A 20,089-nucleotide genomic window follows, 5' to 3' on the forward strand; every position below is an offset into this window, starting at 1 on the left:
GTTTGATGCATGGCTGAGACGGTTATTGAGAATCTAGTGGTTTATAAACACACCGAAAGTTCCAATTTTGTCATACCTACTGACTGAAATTCGCATTGAAAATCTTGGTAGGATTCTAAAACTTTACCTGGAAATCAATTTGAACAGATTAGCAGAATATTCATTATTGTGGCTATATAGTTACACGGGTAAAATGATACAACTCATTATAAATTATTATTTATTTGTTTATAAAAATATAAAAATCTAACAACCATTGACCAAACACTCCAATTCATACAGGACTGTTTAGTGTCTTAGACTACAAAATTGCAAACAAAACTAGACATTATTATGTTTTCACAGTAAACTCAACATCAATGTTGAACTTATAGAATAATTGTATAGAACCAAAATTAGAACTTCATTGTGAATACTTGGTGGATTCAAGAATAAGTTTAGAATCTAGTGTAATTGACTGGCACAAAATATTTCTAGGCAAATCAACAAAGACACTCAGAATATTATCATTCAATATTTTTCAAATTGAAACACATTTTCAATTAATTGCGTCGACATAATAACAATTTATACATAATATGATAAGTTATAGAAAGAGAACAATCTATTTTTCAAAATGAAACGCATTTTCCATGAAATCGCGTCGACAAGATAATTTATAATGTGGTAAGATAATTATAGAAAAATAACAGTAGGCCTATGTTTCTATTTTATTTCAAGACATCAGGCATTTAGTAGCGTTGAATTAGAGATTTGCACATGAGTTTTCCTCCAATAGAGAGAAAAATAATGAATTTTTATAGTTAGATTATATTCATTTATCTCTGATATGAAGTAATTAATAAAACAGCTATGCATGTCTCTTGAGCTGTGACTGAGAAATAGTAAATTGATTTTTAAAAGAATTCTACAATGATATTTTATTTTTTTATTTTAAGGGGTGAACTTTTTGCTAATAAATATCAAATCTTCCTATCCAAACTCCTATTTTTAATCTAGTAAAATTATAAATTTTCAGAATTAAATTAAAAAATGAATCAACTTCAAGTGAATTCCATTTCCTTAATAAGCAGCCTTCTCTTACCTAACATATTAAATTGACTAATAGAGTATTAATTATTTTCTATATTCAGAAACTCATTACTTTTTTATGGCGAGTATTCAAGGATAAAATACACGTTATCCAACAACATGACCATCACTGTTGAGGTATAATAAACAATTAAATTTACAATTATTTTAATGTTATATTCGGTAATACTGATGAAAACATTAACATATAATCAGTAGGATATCATCTGGAAAATTGATCATAAATCAATAAAACACACTTTAAAGAAATCGTCTCATTCAAGAAATCCTTTTCACAGCCACAATGGAAGTATTCAGTTTTTTCTTACACCGGAGAATAGATTTTTCATGAAGTGTCACTACCAAGAAGCGATTGGACTTGAAATAAATTATACGTATTATCAGGCTTCCACCACTAAATCTCATTTTACACCGCCGTCAGAATGTAATGTTTTATTACAGACTAAATCAAATCGCTAACAGTTTCGCAAAGCAGATTTGTCTGATTCCATATGGCATATAATATGTTGCAGAATGGGAAATGCTAAGTTCGCGGACGTCTATTGCTATGTGAAATGAGTTACCTATACAAATAATATATAATTCAAAGATACCAGATTAGTATGGTGATAGCTTCAAGGATATAAATTATTTGTTCAATATTATATACTGATATGGTTTTTTCATTTTTACCGAGACGAGATTTCCCGTGACCACTTGATAGGTTTACAATTAAGATCGGCAATTAAGATGACCCAAACAATATTAAAAATGCCAATGACTTGCAATGAAATTGAAAGGAAAATCAATAAAAAAGGAAAAATGGGCTATCAAGACAATCATTCAAGATTTTATGAGAAGAAATACATAGTCTAATGTATGAAAATGTAGATGTACATATATATTGATATATTGAATTAATAATAAAATTTCAACTAGTTATCTTAACCTACAGTATTGTCAAACCCTCCCTGAATCAAATCTACTTACATCAGTTATCTCTACAATAATATACACTATTGAATCGCAGAATTATTCTATTTTATTAATACAGTATTTTATATAATATAAACAATACTGGTTTCCAAGCAAAGAATATCTTTAAATACGTTAGGTACTCTAAGTTATGGAGCAATGGTGAAGATGAAAATTCCATTTTTAACTAATTCAATCACATTATATCCCAAAAATGCCATTATATGTAATGTAAATCCATCAAATAATTGATCAAACTGGAATTATCACTGGATAATTTGAAATTTGTCAGCTAATATCAAGGAATGTGTAAAATGTTTACAAACTTTCAACTTGGTAAAACATCAATATAGAGAGATTTGTTATTCGAACCTTTGAGGGCTGTTCAGTGTTCATTGAAGACATCTAATTTGAAAGAAGGTAAGAATAACTAACATGTACTCCAATGAGTTGTAAATTTGTTCTTAATTTAATTTGTTCGCGAGAATGATAATACATTGTTCAAATGTATTTCAATGTATAATAAATTGTCATGTATGAAGGTACTTCTCATCTAGTACTTGGGGCAACCAGTCTCCAACTGTAGATCTAATACAATATTTCACTACAAGACTATTCTAGAATAGTTTCAACATGTTTCACGATGAAAATAATACATTTATAAATATTATTGTCTTGGCAAAATTGATAAAGTAACCTTTCGTTTTTATTGCTTTCAGAAGCGTAAAATATTCAACAGCAGTAAACAATGAAATACAGTAACAATAAAATAATATAAGTATTACAAACATTGATAAAAAAGGTTTCTTCAAGTTTTGTTCATTTGATTGACAACTATCAATGATAACAATTCTATTAAACCCACTTTCTACAATTTTTTTATGAACTAAATAGAATGCATTCAAAATTAATTTTAATACTGTAAATTCAGAAATTATTTCCTACGTGTTTCATCAATCATTGGAACTTAGCTATTAAGCGATGGTGATATGAAACGAACTTTAGTTTTTCATCTAAATCCAGAAGAATGCTTTCTAGTTAGTTGATACCTTTTAGAAGAGAGCCAAATTTAAATACTATAATAAAAATTTCTATACATTAAAATACAGTGAGGATGAAAATTTGTTCATGTTTTATAACAACGAATAAGTACATCAATTTTGATCGAGAGTATAGTTTTCAACTCATTGAAATTTTACAAACGTTGTAATTTTATCACCAGAATTTCAAAGAATTGATTTCTTAAACGATAAGATTGATTATAAATATTTAATACAATTGCTTAGATTACTTTTGATCATCGTGAAGTTTTTGTTTGAGCCTTGGAGTGGATTACCATTTGGGATGTATTTCGTTGAAGACCCATTGCTGGTAGGTGTTGATGGGGTCGCATGGCATCAGAGACAAGTGGAACGTCTGCGGATGGAGGGCGGCGCATTTCTTGTGGTTTCTATGGAGCAGGGTGTGTGTTGCCTGCAATTACAACCAAAATGGTAAGATTTTTACTCGGTTTAACAATTCTCTTTCCTATAAATATACAAATTTAACACATGACTAAAATCAAAATTGAATTTTCCGTACAAACACTGGATGCAGACACAATGAATAGAAATTATAAATGAATAGAATTTATTGAAATTGATTCTTTCTTATACAAATGACATATATACAAACGTAATAAATTGAATTCTGAAAGAAATTCAAATGCACGGAATACATTACTGGAATAATAAACCTCCAAATTCCAGTGGTGAAACATTTGAATGTTGTATTGTATACGAGCAGGTAACCCGTGCTCCACAAGGGTCTAATTGGAAAGGAACTTGACAAACTGAAAACATGACCTACTGAAATGTTGAAGAATTTAAAATAGGCCTATAACTATCATTGGTAAATTAAGAATCTATATGCAAAATGTAAGTTAATTAGTCCAGTAGTTCAAACGTAATGATGTGTCATTCGTAAATGTCCTATCCCGTACGTGTATAAGTCGATTCTTTCCTTTATTATATTATAGAAGATAAGTATATTTATTTTCTGGGTACGACATTTCCTTTCTAATCAGTCCTTCCTCGAGTTTTTTACTTGATCATTTATTGAGTGTATAATTTGTATTATAAACATTGTTACGAGTATGACTGTTAAAACAATAAGCTAATATATTATATAGGACAGAAGACCTTCACATACACCTTAAGAGTAAACAATTTTTCTAAAATGTGTATTGTCTGGCGAAATAATAGAACTGTTCATTTGAATTTGATTTAATTAATTTAGGATATTGATAATCGATTCAAACTGATTTGTATCATTCAATATAGAACGATATGATTATACCAGAACGAGCAAGACATTCGCTGAATAATTTACACTTCCAGTTTACAATAAGAATAAGAATAAGAATGTTTATTTCGCCAAAATTACGTAGTTACAAAACATGAATTATATATACAAAATGCATAATAAAAATGTAAATTATAATAGATCGAAATGATTTGGCACAGCCAGCAAAGTTAAACTTGTGCGCTAGCTGTGAGTTCATAAAGCAAACAGTACGAAGTAGCCTATAGCAATACTGAAAAATGGAAAAAAATATATACCTATATAATAAATATTATAGTAATGCTTCTTATAAATAATACAATGATAAGAATTGAATAATATCGTGTTAAAACCAATTATGCAGGTGATAACCAAAAACAAGTCATACAGCCTACATTTAAATCTTCTAAATGCAGTTTAATAAGATACATAAAAAAACAAAATTTATTTATAATTTTTATTATAGACTAGTAATGAATTATTTTGCAAGCTTTGAATTGCTAGGTTTTACCTCATCATATTCCCAAGGACCACCAACTGTTCCCAGACGACAGAAGACCAGCTTTATTCCCTGAATGTCAGCATCTATGCATCTCTCTCCAACTCCCAGTTGCCCTTTCGCATTCAACCGCAGCAACTGCAACCACAACCACAAACATACAAATTACGCAGTTCATTCAAATAATAACTGAAGCAAAATTCATAGTTACCAAATTAGAAGAAATGAAATTTACTTACAAGTTGATAAAATTTAAATTTACACAAACCATCCCAATATTTAGTAGAAATAAAATATGTATGAAATCTGAAATATACATTTTAATAAATTCGAAGGAATGGATATTAAGTCGTTAAATTTTAAAAATTGATAATTGGTATTCCATATAGCTCATAGTGTTTGAAAATAAAGTGCTGCGAAAGATATATGGGCCCACGTACGAGCAAGGAGAATGGAGGAGGAAACATAATAAGGAAATCGGATACCTCTTCAATAAACCAGACATTGTAAGTGAAATAAAATGTAGGAGATTACAATGGGCTGGACACATACTCAGAAGAGGAAAAGAGTCCAAGCTGAAAAAAGTTTCAACACCCAACCCTCTAGGAAGAAGACCCCGTGGGAGAACCAGACAGAGATGGTGGCAACAGGTTAAGAGACTTGGAGCGACAGAAAGAGATGCTGAGGAGCGAACTACGTGGAGACAGTTTGTTGGTGCGGCCAAATGTCAACTTAGATATAGATGGCCCTGGAAGTAAGTAAGTAAGTATTCCAAAAAATAAGCAAAATGAAATATGCTCTGTTAATTCATCAATTGCTTCAGTCATTAATCGGCTTCAAGTTTAAGTGCTTGAATGAGAGATCTATAAATATCTCATTCTGAGGGTTTAGAATTGGAGAATCTTCGATAACTTTCTGTAATAAAAAAATACTGTTCTAAAATCATGATTTGATATTCTTTAAAGAGTGTTATAGGAAAGACGTCAAAAGATTTAATTCAATTAATCTCGTTCATTCTTATCATCATTTCTCATTCAAGGACAGTTTTGTGACATTCGAGAACATTTCTAATAGGTTGCAATAGATTATATACGAGATCTTATTATTAAATCAGTACAATAATTGAATTTAGAATTTCAAAAGCGAAGCATGCAGAGGAAGAATTGTGTATCAGTTTTACTAGATTACGGTAAGATACAGCTAGAAGAACTAATCAATTACGCTTTGCCCAGGCAGTGAATAGTCTGAAGAGTTACTTTTTGAGGAAATACCAACCTGGTGTCTTTGTATCTTTCCAACAGCGGGCAGCATTCAAAATACAATATTAATTTGCGTTTTATTTGACCTTTTCATGAAATATTTAAAAAATAAACGCAACTAATGAGATTTTTTAAAAGCTTATTACATATGCTAGTCATTATTTTAATTATAAAAATAATAGCAATAATATTGATTCGACTAAAATCCGATCTTTTTGTATAGTTAGTCTTTTCTAAGCTACATATTGTTAAATAACGTTATAACTATAACCAAATAGTGAATTCCATTAGCTAACTGCATAGAAATTTGTGACTTTTATTTCAACAGTATTATTATACTATTCATTGAGAAGTTACGATTGACATGAATACTATAAATATTACTTTAGAATTAGAATGTATGATGATTTAATACTGTAAATAATAGAGATAAATTTAATACATATGTAATAAAATTGAAATGCATTGGTTTTATGGATGTCATAAAATAAAACTACTATTTGAATAATGATTTAGGAATAATCTTAATAAATTTGAAGGATATGATTCGATTTTATTGGTATAACTTGGTAATCAGTTGAAAGTGTTATAAGATAATTAGAAAATATAGCATAAATTTTCAAGATACATCAACATAGGTTGTAAAATTATGATGGAATATTACATGATTATAATGGAATATTACCTGATTACTTCCAAAACCATGGCAATGAGACATTCCTATAAGTGCGGGAGGTTCGTGGCCCATTGAATCCATACATGTTTGACTAGCTACGTTATGTAACTGAAACAAACAACAAAATAATTGAATGAAAAAGACTAAGAAATTGTCAAAAAACCACTGATTTATTGATAATTAGAAAGACCGGTTTCGACAATTTCTTAGTCTTTTTCATTCAATATGAATAATTACCACAATATCAACTTCTCAACTACACAAAAAGTAAAACAAAATAATTTCATCTTCAATACTCGAAATAAGCCCATAGATAAATTGATCATTTTAAATATTCGGGAAAGAAACAGTTTTGAACTAAGTCTGTTGTCCTCACCCGATCATTGTATATTATTTCTGTCTGTATTAAAAATGAAAAAATATTTTATTAATTCGAAATATTATTGAAACCTATAATTATCACAGAGAAGTTTCTGTGGACCCCTCAAGTACAATTCGACTTATTACATGTCTCAAATTTTCACAAATTCTGGTAATTTTAAATTCTGTTAGCATCAGAATAATAATTATTAGTGTAATGAAAGAATTTATAAGCTCGTAAATCATGTAGCACAAATTTAATCTAAATTATCCACAGTTTTCAACGAGTAAAGTTTTGGTAAAGAGAATTTTTTTCGCTTTGAAAAGAACTCTATTCTATTAGAATAAATTCTATCAATATGGTGGGATAGAATCTCAAATTTTGCAAACGTTGTCAAATAAGGTATCGATTGTTGTTAAATTAACAAAGATTGATTTGATATCTTTAAAAGCAGATACCTTATTACTTGAATTTTTATAACTGAATGAAGATAATGAGAACAATAGATCATCCAATTTTAATGCGATAAATGAAATGGAAACTTACTTCTCCCCAGTGAAGATTGGGAGGAAGTTCTGGAAACTTATCGAAAACATCGTAAGCAACATTCTCCATGTACCACTGGAAACTTTTGCACTGCAGTCTTTCCTTCAGTTGCAGCTGCTGGGAAATGTCGCCTGTGTCCAGGAAACGGGCAAGTGGCTCCCTCGTGTAGAAGAATTCTTTGTACTTATCATCGAACCACGTCTCAATCACCCTCTTGTAATTCTGTAACAAAAAAGCGAGCAGCTATGAATAATATGCAAAAACTTTTACGGGAATCTATTCACAGACTGTAATGGAAGAAGCCATCCATATGAAGAATTACAAAAGAAATAAATTGAATGACCCTTGTAGCTGGGAGCATTCACTTAGGGCCGGTTTTCGAGCTCGAGATTTAGTCAAGTTCTAAATTTTAAACAGCTGGAGTCAGAAAATTGGCTTTCCGAAACGGGGCGTAGCACTAACTCCGTAAACGGAGGTAGTGGGCATAGTCGCAGTCATAGTCATGTTTAAATTAAATTTCGAAAAACTAGAAAACTGAACACATAATTAAATAAAGATAAAATAGTGTAAAGTTTCAGATATTTTTAATTATTTAGCAATGTTTAATTTCGTAAAGGAAAACGTTTTCAATTGTAGAAATGAGAAAATAAAGATTGTCATTAAAACTGTGACTACGCCCCGTTTCGGAAAGCCAATTTTCTGACTCCAGCTGTTTAAAATCTAGAACTTGACTAAATCTCGAGCTCGGAAACCGGCCCTTAGTGTTAACGACTTGTAAACTTCAATTTTAATTGTAAATAACTATATATAAATGTAATTCTAAGCACATTAATCTTTTCCGTTTTGCCAACCACCGTTCAATTTATTTCTGAGAATTCATCAACTAAAATTAAAACTTTGTATGACTAGAAATTCTAATGAGAACATCTTGAGGAATATGTTGCGTAATCGATAAGCGGTGCTCTTAAAAATTAGGACATGTTAAGTCGCCGGTCTCGGCTGCCTAATAACAGTCGTTAGGTCATGTCAGAGACCCTGAAATTGAACAGCCTGATAATTATATTATATTCCTGAGTCAGCCAGGTCACTCGATATTATTATTAGTTTACTAGTAAGCTTATTAGTTTTACTAGATTAATTGGAAATTGTGGAATGTGAAACATAAGTGATTGTAGGTCAATTATTGCCGATACTGCAATGAACTCTGGAGCTATAAACTAATAGCTACTGTGATGAAATTCAAGGACGGAGATTTTTTAGTAATTGCGAAGATAGAAGCCCATAAAGGAGGCGGGATGATATCACAAATAAGATTCAATGAGATTCACAGAATAATAGTCAAATTGAGTAGTAGCTATAATTTTGATTGTGAAATAGGAATTTAGAGAGTCAAAAAGGCCTCGATAAGTTATTCAAGCTTCTCAACTAAATGTAGGCATGAACACGGAATCATAGTTACTGATTTATAATAGTAATATGGTTACAGTTAATAGGAACATACAGGAAATCTACAAAATTATCAAGAGAATTTTACACATGAGGCTATTATAATTATTGTTGTCAACAAAAATAATTATTCAAGCCATACTTGCAAAAAGAATTTCACGCAAATTAGAATTTTTATAGAACTATCCAAAAATTAATATTCTAATGAGGTTATTAATCAACTTCCAATACCTAACAATCATATTCTTAAATGGAAATAAGTTACAGCTCAAGACAAAATGATTCATACATAAGTGATAATAATTATATAAATTACCGTCTCATAGTAAACTTTTGAAATAGATCATAGATTCAAGGTGATTACTATAGACATACATATCTGTCAATTCAATTCCCTTCACAATATAACCTGGCCTAATTAACAAGTCAAATAGATAACCGTGGAAAATCTATAATGCATGTCAAATGTAGACACACATACTTTGTATAATTACGATAAGCCACAAGGTGATAAGACTACTCGACGATGACATAATGTAATTTTGAAAAAACGCCACTTTCTAATTGCTGTCGCAGTATTAATAAAAGTTTATTGATAACTACTAATGGTATTTCCAAGCGTTTGTTTTGGCGATAAAAGTTTTTTTAACAGTTCTATAGACTAAAGTGACAGGTTATGAGTGTCAATTAACAAAGTAGTTTACACGTTCAGAACTTGGAACTACTATTGATTGTAGCTGACCATTAAAGCTATTTTCTAATCTTCTTCATAAATATTTGGAATATATTTTCATTCCTCGTCTCTAATAAAATGGGATACGCTCTACACTATTTGTACAGTTTTATAACCTTTCTTTGAAAATATGATTTCGCTTCGGAATTGTGAATTAGTTTTTATTTATACGTTTGGAAAAATACTATTCTACTACAATACTAATATTTCTTGTTCAAACTTACGTTCAGTATGAGAGGACCTTTCTTCTTATTGGCAAGTTTTCCGAAATTATAAGGCATAAAGCCCCTGTAGACATGGCCGACACGGGAGCAGGGAACCCATTCAATACTGCCTCCACATTGCCATATCTGAAATTTACATTGAAAATACAATATGAAAATATAAACATAAGTGAGACACAGCGTTTTAACGCAGAATTTACTGCGAAACTGCTTTGAAAATTGATAATACTTATCAGTAATGTTTTTATATAATATTGTATTATATATCTCTTTTCTGTATAGGGCTATTTGTAATATAAATATAAAGAAAATAAAAATCTCAGTACCCTTTTTTTTGAAATAATTTATCACAACATGTTTCGGACATTTATGCCATTTTCAAGTGATATTTACAATCCTAGTTCATAATAACATATGAATACACTAAAATATGATCAAAATAAGAATCTTCCAGTAGTATTTATTTATTTCATATCACTTGAAAAAATGTTCGAAACATGTTGTGATAAATTATTTCAATAAAAGGGTACTGAGATTTTTATTTTCTTTATATTTATTGTATTATAATTTAAACTAGAGACGCGTAGGAGAATTTGAAAGAAAATCTCGAGAGAATGTTGATTTCCCCTTAAATAAATATGTTATTAGTTTTCAATTTCAAATACGTGAAGTTAAAGTGAACGAGCTACTGTCATGAATGATAAAACTTGAATAAACTAGAGAGGCGTAGGAGAATTTGAAAGAAAATCAGATGAGAGAATGTTCATTTCCCCTTAAATAGATATGTAATTATTTTTCAATTACAAATACGTGAAGTTAACGTGAAATAGCTACTGTCATGAATGAAAAAACTTTGATTTAAAAGTGGCAACATCTCACTTTCTCCTACTTGATAAGATGCTAATAAACCATACTTTTCATTAACGTTTTCAAATATTGTGAGGATATGAGATCCAATTTTTTCTCAAGTACTTATTTAAAAAACATAAATATAAATTCAGTAACTGAAAGAGGCGAATGACACTTCGAGAAAAACTTGAAAATTACTAATATTAGAGTAAGTCTTTAATTATTCATGTACTCCTAGTAACATCTACTCCTAGTAATCGAGTTTTTTAGATGATCTACTTCTCTTTTTATTCAGATATTCATGTTTGTATGATGTTCATAACTTCATTTGTTATCTTAAAACATATAGAAGCTGAACAAATCAACTGAAAATGTTTTGATTTTTTATTAATAAAAAAACTGTAAAGGAATATAGAAATGGAGTACCTATTTTTGCAAAAGCTTGCACTCAGCTATTTAACTTACTTCACACGGATCAGTACGGTTTTCGTAAGGGCAGGAATACAACTGGGGCCATTTATGAATTCATATCAAGTCTCTCATTGGATGTTGATGGATCGCAGTTTGTTGCCGGCATCTTCTGCGATTTATCAAAGGCATTCGAATGTGTGAATCATACTATTTTGTTAGAAAAGCTTCGCTGTTATGGTGTAGTTGGGACAGCCTTCAATTGGTTTAGCTCTTACTTGAATAATAGACAACAATGTGTGAAAGATAAAGAATCACTTAGGTCATCTTCCTTTTCAAAAATAACGAATGGAGTGCCTCAAGGATCAATACTTGGGCCTATGTAAACGATTTCCCTGAGTCAGTTTCCCAATCAAGACTTATAATGTTTGCTGATGATACGACCGCATTAATATCAGACAAAAATCACAAAACTCTAGCTGGTAACATAAAAAAAGACCTGGAAAACATAACTGATTGGCTCAAAACAAATGGCCTCTCTCTCAACTACAGTAAAACTTATCAGATGGAATTTAGTTACAGAAGAACCAACTTGAGAAGTTTTCTCCCTCTTTAAGATAATGGACTAAAAACAGCTAAATCTTTAAAATTCCTAGGAGTTACAATAGATGAGGGACTAAATTGGAAAGAACATATAAAAAATCTCACGACGAAGTTGAACCGTGCATATTATGTTATTCTCAAGCTATCTCATTCAGTTGATAGAAATACACTCATCACCGTATACTATGCCTATGTCTATTCCCACCTATGCTAAGGAAATATTTTCTGGGGAAACTCGACTGACAGCTATAAAATATTTTTAATTCAAAAAAAGATCATTAGGGTGGTTTTTGGTTTAAGAGCTAGAGATACATGCAAATCTATTTTTCGGGAATCGAAGATCCTCACTCTGCCTGCCATCTACATATTTTATTTGTTAATATTCATAAAGAGTAATATCCATAAATTTAATTTTTGCACAGACAGACATAACTATTCTACGCGTAATCAGAGCTTGTTATTATACCCTATTCACAGACATGCCTCTTACGAAAGAAACCCTTCTTATTCAGGAATAAAATTGTATAATAAGTTACCCGAGGCCATCCGTAAAATTGATTCATTGCCGCTGTTCAAAAAAACTATAAAGTCAATGTTAACTGAGAGAGTCTACTACTCAGTGGCAGAGTTTATTGTTGATAGATTTTGAGGTGAAATTTATTTTATTATTATGAATAGTTCTATAACTGTGACTTGAAATGTTATTGATTTTACTTTATGATTCTATCATATATGTTATTGTATATTCTTATGTACCTATATATTATTATATCTGACAATTTACGTATCAAACGGGAATATTCCCGGAAATGATGTTATGTAATGATGAGTAATAAATAAATAAATAAATAAAATATTGGGGACAAGTTTCAATACACAGTATTATATTTATTGGAAAATCAAAAGCTTATAACTGAAATTAAGAATTGAAAGATAATTTCATACCATTTAGACTTACTTTTATTGACTTGCAAAACAGCATGTAATATAATGAGTATCATATTTCTCATCCTCTTACTGTAATATTTTATTCTGAGTAACGTGGACTGAATTCTCAGGCTCTATGAATGTCATCTTCATTCATTTACATACTGCTATTCATTGACGAAGATTTCGTCAAGGAAGTAGGTTAATGACCTGGAGAAGATGACAAACAACAACTTGACTTCTACTGTTACCGGTGGAAAGTGCAAAACAGGAGCACTTAGAACTGTTAAAATATTTATGAGCCTGTACATTCTTCCAAGTAAACAATACCTGTTTTCAATCACGAAAAACAGAAGCTACTATTTGTTACAAGAACTTCTCCAAGACGAAAGTTTTTAGGAAGTCTTCATTTACAAATTCTCGAGAACCGCTACTATTCCTGTAACTTTTTTGAATAACTTTAGGAGATAAATGCGTTTAACTCTTTTAAAATTTAGCAGATAAATGCGTTTTGAATGATCAAAAGAACTTATATGTCGACGTACCTTAAACGATAATTCGAAATTCTCACCGCCCCAAACAAGAAGTCCTGGATCATATGCTCCCAATTCTAGGAAATATTTCCTATCAATCGCAAACAATCCCCCAGCATGTGTAGGAGACCTAAAACAATGAAATAATCTCTTAAAAAGTCATTCATCACATGACATTCATTCACACATCAACAGAGTTTAATGTAAAATGGAATGGAACAAAAGGAATGTGATAAAACGCAGTTATCAGTGTAATTCAAGATGAGACTACATCAATGTTCTTGTATCAAGAGAACAGATTATGAGCGATTGAGTCATTCATTATTCGTTAAAACCAACCTATAAATTTGAAAAAAATAGGTCAATATTTTTTTATAGCATGGCTTAAACGATGAAGTCAGTAATCCTATAATGATATTACACTAATAATCCATTTCATGATTAGAATGCCATTATTCATCATATTTACATGAAAGCCATGCACTTATATTCGAGAATTTCTAGAAAAAGATCCGAAATATTTTCTAGACAAGACAGATTTCAAATTACAATGGATGCTCTGAAAGCATCACATTGAGAACTTTTTTCTCTGTATTTCAGTGAAAAGATTACTTACTTATATATAGTTAATACTTACTTGTATAAAGTTTATAATAGTTTGTACTTACTTGTAAATAGTTTATAATAGTTTATACTTACGTGTATATAGTTTATATTTTGTTTACTTAGAATAGTTTACTTACTCAATATTGTGATTAAAAGAGATGCTTTTGAAGCCTCACATTAAAAGCTTTTTTCTCTGTATTTGAGTGGATGATTGACTTACTTGTAAGGCTCACTATTGTGATCCCTCTTTGATATTTCCTTGGAAGGCAATTCATTCTCTTTGTAGAGCATGCCCCACTCAAAGATGCCTCTGAAGTGATGGCCTGCCTGGTACACCGTTCGGTACTCGAAAGTTTGGTGGTCGATTCCATCTATTACGGGCACGGTCATTGTTTTTCTGCAAACAAGCAAATCGAAGCTCTACTTATTTTATTCAATGATACATGGGTGAGTGCAACAGTTATAAACATTTTTTTTAAATTAAAAGACTATATTTCTAATGGTTGATCAACCACCAGGTTAATATTCTTCATTGAGAGCACCTTTATACTTCATATTTTATACAAATCTCATCATAAAATCTTGATTACTCTTGATAATATAATAAGATAAAAATTAATCTCAATAACATTGATATAAAACAATAGAAAAATGCGAATGAAGTATTGATTGAATGACACCTATAGTAGACTTCCAAGGTTCCTTTTCTTGACAGTCCCATATTATATTTCTTTACATTCTTTATATTTCTGGTAGGTATGTATTTTTGTATATTTTCCTCAGACATTGATTTCAAGTGCATTTTAATGTATGATCGAATTTAAGTGATTTGAGAATCATATTGAAATTAACTATTTCATTGCAAGGAATTAGGATAATACAGTATAATGTAGTACTCTTAGGTACTAGTACATTTTTGAAATTAAACTTTCATGTGACCCCTTCAAAATGCTCAAATTAAAATTGATATTTATATGACTTAGTCCTACCTGTCCCTGTAGATGGGAGCTAAGAGAGGGGGCAGCCAGTTGACGTTGACTTCGCAATGAGCGTCAAGGAACAGAATGACTTCTCCGCGAGCCTCCTTGGCGCCCCGCGACCTTGTCCTGATCAATCCTTCTCTCTCTTTATTCCTTATCAGACGCACTTTGCCATCGAACCTCTCTATATACGATTCCAATTTCCCCTTCAGATTTTCTGTAAACAAGCCACAATAATCTTAGTTGAACACGAACACTTCAAATATCTACAGTAATGTGTCTATAGTAATATTTATATTAGTTTTTTAATCAAAATTGATAAATTATATAATTAAAGAAAAAAATTGTTAATATTTTTGATTATTAACTCTCCCTGTACCGGCTAGTGCTAGGTAAATTTTGTTTAAGTGAACTATATCTTTTTCACCAAAAATCATAATGATAATTGCTAACAAGATAAAAATTATTTGATAAAGTTTAGAAAAACATCTTCTATGTTTAGTTTTGAAGCATCTAAATTTGAAAATCTACTTTGTGAAAATACTTGAGGACTGAAAATTGTGTGATTTGAAGAGCTACAAGACTTCGGACTATGTGTTATCTAATTTTGGGAGAGGAATAGCACAAGGTTACTTTATTTTTCCTCTCCCTATCATTTTGATAATGTTCTTATTGTATAAATGAATATGAGACAGTGACGCAAAAAACCCTGCTTATTGAAAGAAAAACCGAGTTTCGTACTCTGAAGACTTCCAGTACGATAAAATTTTCAATAGAATTCACTTTTGCCTCACCTTTACTACTGAAGTCATCTACAAGTAGAATCTCTTCGAGCATGGAGTCGGGTGTTCGATTGATTACACTATGAACAGTTCTCATAAGTACAGACCACCCTTCGTTGTGAAAGACTATAATTACACTGGTTTTGGGCAGATTTTTAGGATAGTCCCAGTGTTTACACCTGCAAAAGATTTGAGCAAATTGATAAGAGATAATAGTTTGAAATAATATTGAAAAATACGAAGCAATTGAAAGAAGAATCGCTCACCAACAAACTTACTAATGTGCACAATACTTCGTGTAAAAGGCAACATTAAACGCAAAAAATATTGCTCAAACATATTTTGAAAATCATCTCATTTAGGGAGAAAATTAGCCGAACACTATTATTTCTTTTTATGTCTCTAGTTTCTAAAATAAGAATATCTTACATACTTTATAGAGTCAGCTAGATAAATAATAAATACATAGACGAAAAAATAGAAACTACAATTTCAAATGTGTATGAAGTTCCAGAGCTGCCCTATTGATGGAGCAATTCTAAAACACTTACTCTGGCATCCTTATATCTGGGATCGATCTATCAAGGGAAATTTCATCAGAGCATGCCATGTTCATGCCGTATTCAGAAAGTGATTGAGATGCGTCATTTTGTTGATCATCACGGAGATTGTGCGCTTTCCCTTGTTCTCCGGGACCTTCTCTAGGCTTAGTTGCAGGCGGCTCAAAGTTTCCAAGACCCTTCACTAAATGAGGAACCTAAAGAGATAACACAAATGTTTTATAGAATTAAAACATGACTGAATTCAATTAATTCTTACACTAAATAAAGTAATTTAATTTATTGTGCAAAAAATAGTTGAATATTTATATGAAAGTTAAAAACTCCGATTTTATAACTGATTACGGTTACCGTAGGCCTACATATAAGTTGATATTCTTTTTCATATCATAATCATGTTAATGTAGAAGGGCTATATAATATATAGGCCTAATCTTGAAAATATCCCTGGAATGTCTATATCAAATGTAGTGGGTATCTAATACAAACATCTGATACGGAGAATCTAAGCTTATGCCATTCATTCAGACATTGAGATGAAGTTTAAAAAGAAATAATTTAATAGTGTTCTTAAGGTGGTTTATTTATAATAATTTTCATACGTATATACAGTTATGATATTTCACTCAAAAGTTTATGATCTCATCTTGATAGTTGTAATGTGAAAGTAATAAATTATAACTTTTGACAAGGCCCATCCATGCTGGTAAGTAAAGGTACTGCTGGTGAAAATAAAGGTAACTAAAATCAAAGCTACAGACAAAAAGTTGCCTTGTTTCTCTAGTTTTATTTATACAAATCTCACATTACCAGTTATACAGCAGCATAAATTATTAGTTGAATTACATACAAATAAATTCTTATACAGAACCAACTCACCTCTTTCCGTAATTCTGAAGAAAAACTTCTTAAACTTACACCCTCTTTCCGAGTTTGCGAAAATAAAACATACAAAAGTGTTAGGACTATAGCAACCGCTGCTATCAGCCTTATTAGCCTGTTCTTCTTAACTTGCAAAATTCTCATAATGATTGCTTGAGAGTTAACTCTTTATAGAATTATTAGAGGGGTAAATAAATGAAGTGTTATCCTAATGTCATGGACAAATAAATTTTAATATGTTTTCGATCAAGCAACAATAGTGTACTTGCAATATAACCTTACTTTTTTACTATCGCTAACAAACACATTAAATTAAATGGCATTAGACTTTCAACTACATTATAGAATAAACGAACATTTTATATAATAAGAAAATTGTGTAGGTATTGATAGTTTGCAAACAAAGTCAATAAACATTACAAGAATACTAGCTTTTGACATAAGACACGTCAAATTCAGAACTTGAACAAGTCTTCTGTCAATCGGCAAATCGGCGACCAAAACCACGGCTATCTCTATCTATAAACATCAACAGCCATCATGATCACCAAAATTCACAGATTGAAGAGCAGCGTGTTTAAAAGCAGCAATAATTCAAAAGTTTAAAAAAAAACTTGTGTTTAGAGTGAACGTTATCTACTTGTTTGAAAATGTAACTTGAGACGAGTAAGTTGAGATAATGTGTACTGACATAAATAAATATTTTCGTCAAATTGGATGGAATTTACTCTAAAACTGAATATTGATAAATCCAGTATTCAGTATATCCAATCAATTTAGTGAAGATGCTGCTTGAATATGATATTGAATGACTGAAAACTGAAAAAGAAGAAGATATTGTTATGGTAAGTCGATAAGATAATTGCAGACCCCAAGGGACAGGTAATCTGCTATAATGAAATAAATTCAAGGCGAATTAAAACAAGACCAGGAAAAAAGAATCAGAATAATAGCAGAATAATATAATGTGGAAAAAATAGTTGAATATTTATATGAAAGTTAAAAACTCCGATTTTATAACTGATTACGGTTACCGTAGGCCTACATATAAGTTGATATTCTTTTTCATATCATAATCATGTTAATGTAGAAGGGCTATATAATATATAGGCCTAATCTTGAAAATATCCCTGGAATGTCTATATAAAATGTAGTGGGTATCTAATACAAACATCTGATACGGAGAATCTAAGCTTATGCCATTCATTCAGACATTGAGATGAAGTTTAAAAAGAAATAATTTAATAGTGTTCTTAAGGTGGTTTATTTATAATAATTTTCATACGTATATACAGTTATGATATTTCACTCAAAAGTTTATGATCTCATCTTGATAGTTGTAATGTGAAAGTAATAAATTATAACTTTTGACAAGGCCCATCCATGCTGGTAACTAAAGGTACTGCTGGTGAAAATAAAGGTAACTAAAATCAAAGCTACAGACAAAAAGTTGCCTTGTTTCTCTAGTTTTATTTATACAAATCTCACATTACCAGTTATACAGCAGCATAAATTATTAGTTGAATTACATACAAATAAATTCTTATACAGAACCAACTCACCTCTTTCCGTAATTCTGAAGAAAAACTTCTTAAACTTACACCCTCTTTCCGAGTTTGCGAAAATAAAACATACAAAAGTGTTAGGACTATAGCAACCGCTGCTATCAGCCTTATTAGCCTGTTCTTCTTAACTTGCAAAATTCTCATAATGATTGCTTGAGAGTTAACTCTTTATAGAATTATTAGAGGGGTAAATAAATGAAGTGTTATCCTAATGTCATGGACAAATAAATTTTAATATGTTTTCGATCAAGCAACAATAGTGTACTTGCAATATAACCTTACTTTTTTACTATCGCTAACAAACACATTAAATTAAATGGCATTAGACTTTCAACTACATTATAGAATAAACGAACATTTTATATAATAAGAAAATTGTGTAGGTATTGATAGTTTGCAAACAAAGTCAATAAACATTACAAGAATACTAGCTTTTGACATAAGACACGTCAAATTCAGAACTTGAACAAGAGTCTTCTGTCAATCGGCAAATCGGCGACCAAAACCACGGCTATCTCTATCTATAAACATCAACAGCCATCATGATCACCAAAATTCACAGATTGAAGAGCAGCGTGTTTAAAAGCAGCAATAATTCAAAAGTTTAAAAAAAAACTTGTGTTTAGAGTGAACGTTATCTACTTGTTTGAAAATGTAACTTGAGACGAGTAAGTTGAGATAATGTGTACTGACATAAATAAATATTTTCGTCAAATTGGATGGAATTTACTCTAAAACTGAATATTGATAAATCCAGTATTCAGTATATCCAATCAATTTAGTGAAGATGCTGCTTGAATATGATATTGAATGACTGAAAACTGAAAAAGAAGAAGATATTGTTATGGTAAGTCGATAAGATAATTGCAGACCCCAAGGGACAGGTAATCTGCTATAATGAAATAAATTCAAGGCGAATTAAAACAAGACCAGGAAAAAAGAATCAGAATAATAGCAGAATAATATAATGTGGAACTTACCCAAGGTGTGTGGTGACTTCATAATTATATATACTACTTTCAGAAAAATCTTATAACGATCAACTTGCATAACGTAGAACCAATCGATTCACTCTTTTGGGTCTAGATAGTACATGATTTGAAGAGGCTTCAAAATGAATGTAGTCAATGTTAGAGTTGCAGTTAGAATTTTTTTGAGGGAACTATTTGGATTTTCTTATTAATATTATTAGTATAATTTACTGAAACTCATGTTAATATTATCTATTTTTAGAAAAATGTTTTTTATTGCAATCAAATGTTGGTAACATTGAAACACTGAC

General features: G+C 30.6%; 1 protein-coding gene across 2 annotated transcripts; it reads right to left on the bottom strand.

The window, feature by feature from the left end:
• Positions 1 to 206: 206 nt before the first annotated feature.
• LOC111048454 (N-acetylgalactosaminyltransferase 7) lies at positions 207 to 19,305 on the bottom strand. Of its 2 annotated transcripts, none has more exons than XM_039428874.1 (11): positions 17,240 to 17,732; positions 16,352 to 16,557; positions 15,813 to 15,979; positions 15,028 to 15,235; positions 14,259 to 14,435; positions 13,445 to 13,562; positions 10,113 to 10,238; positions 7,710 to 7,931; positions 6,812 to 6,910; positions 4,880 to 5,005; positions 207 to 3,519 (listed from the first exon to the last, which is right to left on the bottom strand). In XM_039428874.1, exons 1-11 carry the CDS (start codon positions 17,384 to 17,386, stop codon positions 3,379 to 3,381), a joined length of 1,737 nt encoding a protein of 578 aa, XP_039284808.1. In that variant the 5' UTR covers positions 17,387 to 17,732; the 3' UTR covers positions 207 to 3,378. The 2 variants fall into 2 exon arrangements, with proteins under 2 accessions (XP_039284808.1, XP_039284809.1); XM_039428875.1 differs by lacking the exon at positions 17,240 to 17,732 and adding an exon at positions 18,805 to 19,305 and having other exon boundaries at positions 502 to 3,519.
• Between the last annotated feature and the right edge of the window lie 784 nt (positions 19,306 to 20,089).

This window comes from Nilaparvata lugens, chromosome 5 (assembly GCF_014356525.2).
Source record: "Nilaparvata lugens isolate BPH chromosome 5, ASM1435652v1, whole genome shotgun sequence".
In the NCBI taxonomy this organism is placed as follows: Eukaryota; Metazoa; Arthropoda; class Insecta; order Hemiptera; family Delphacidae; genus Nilaparvata; species Nilaparvata lugens.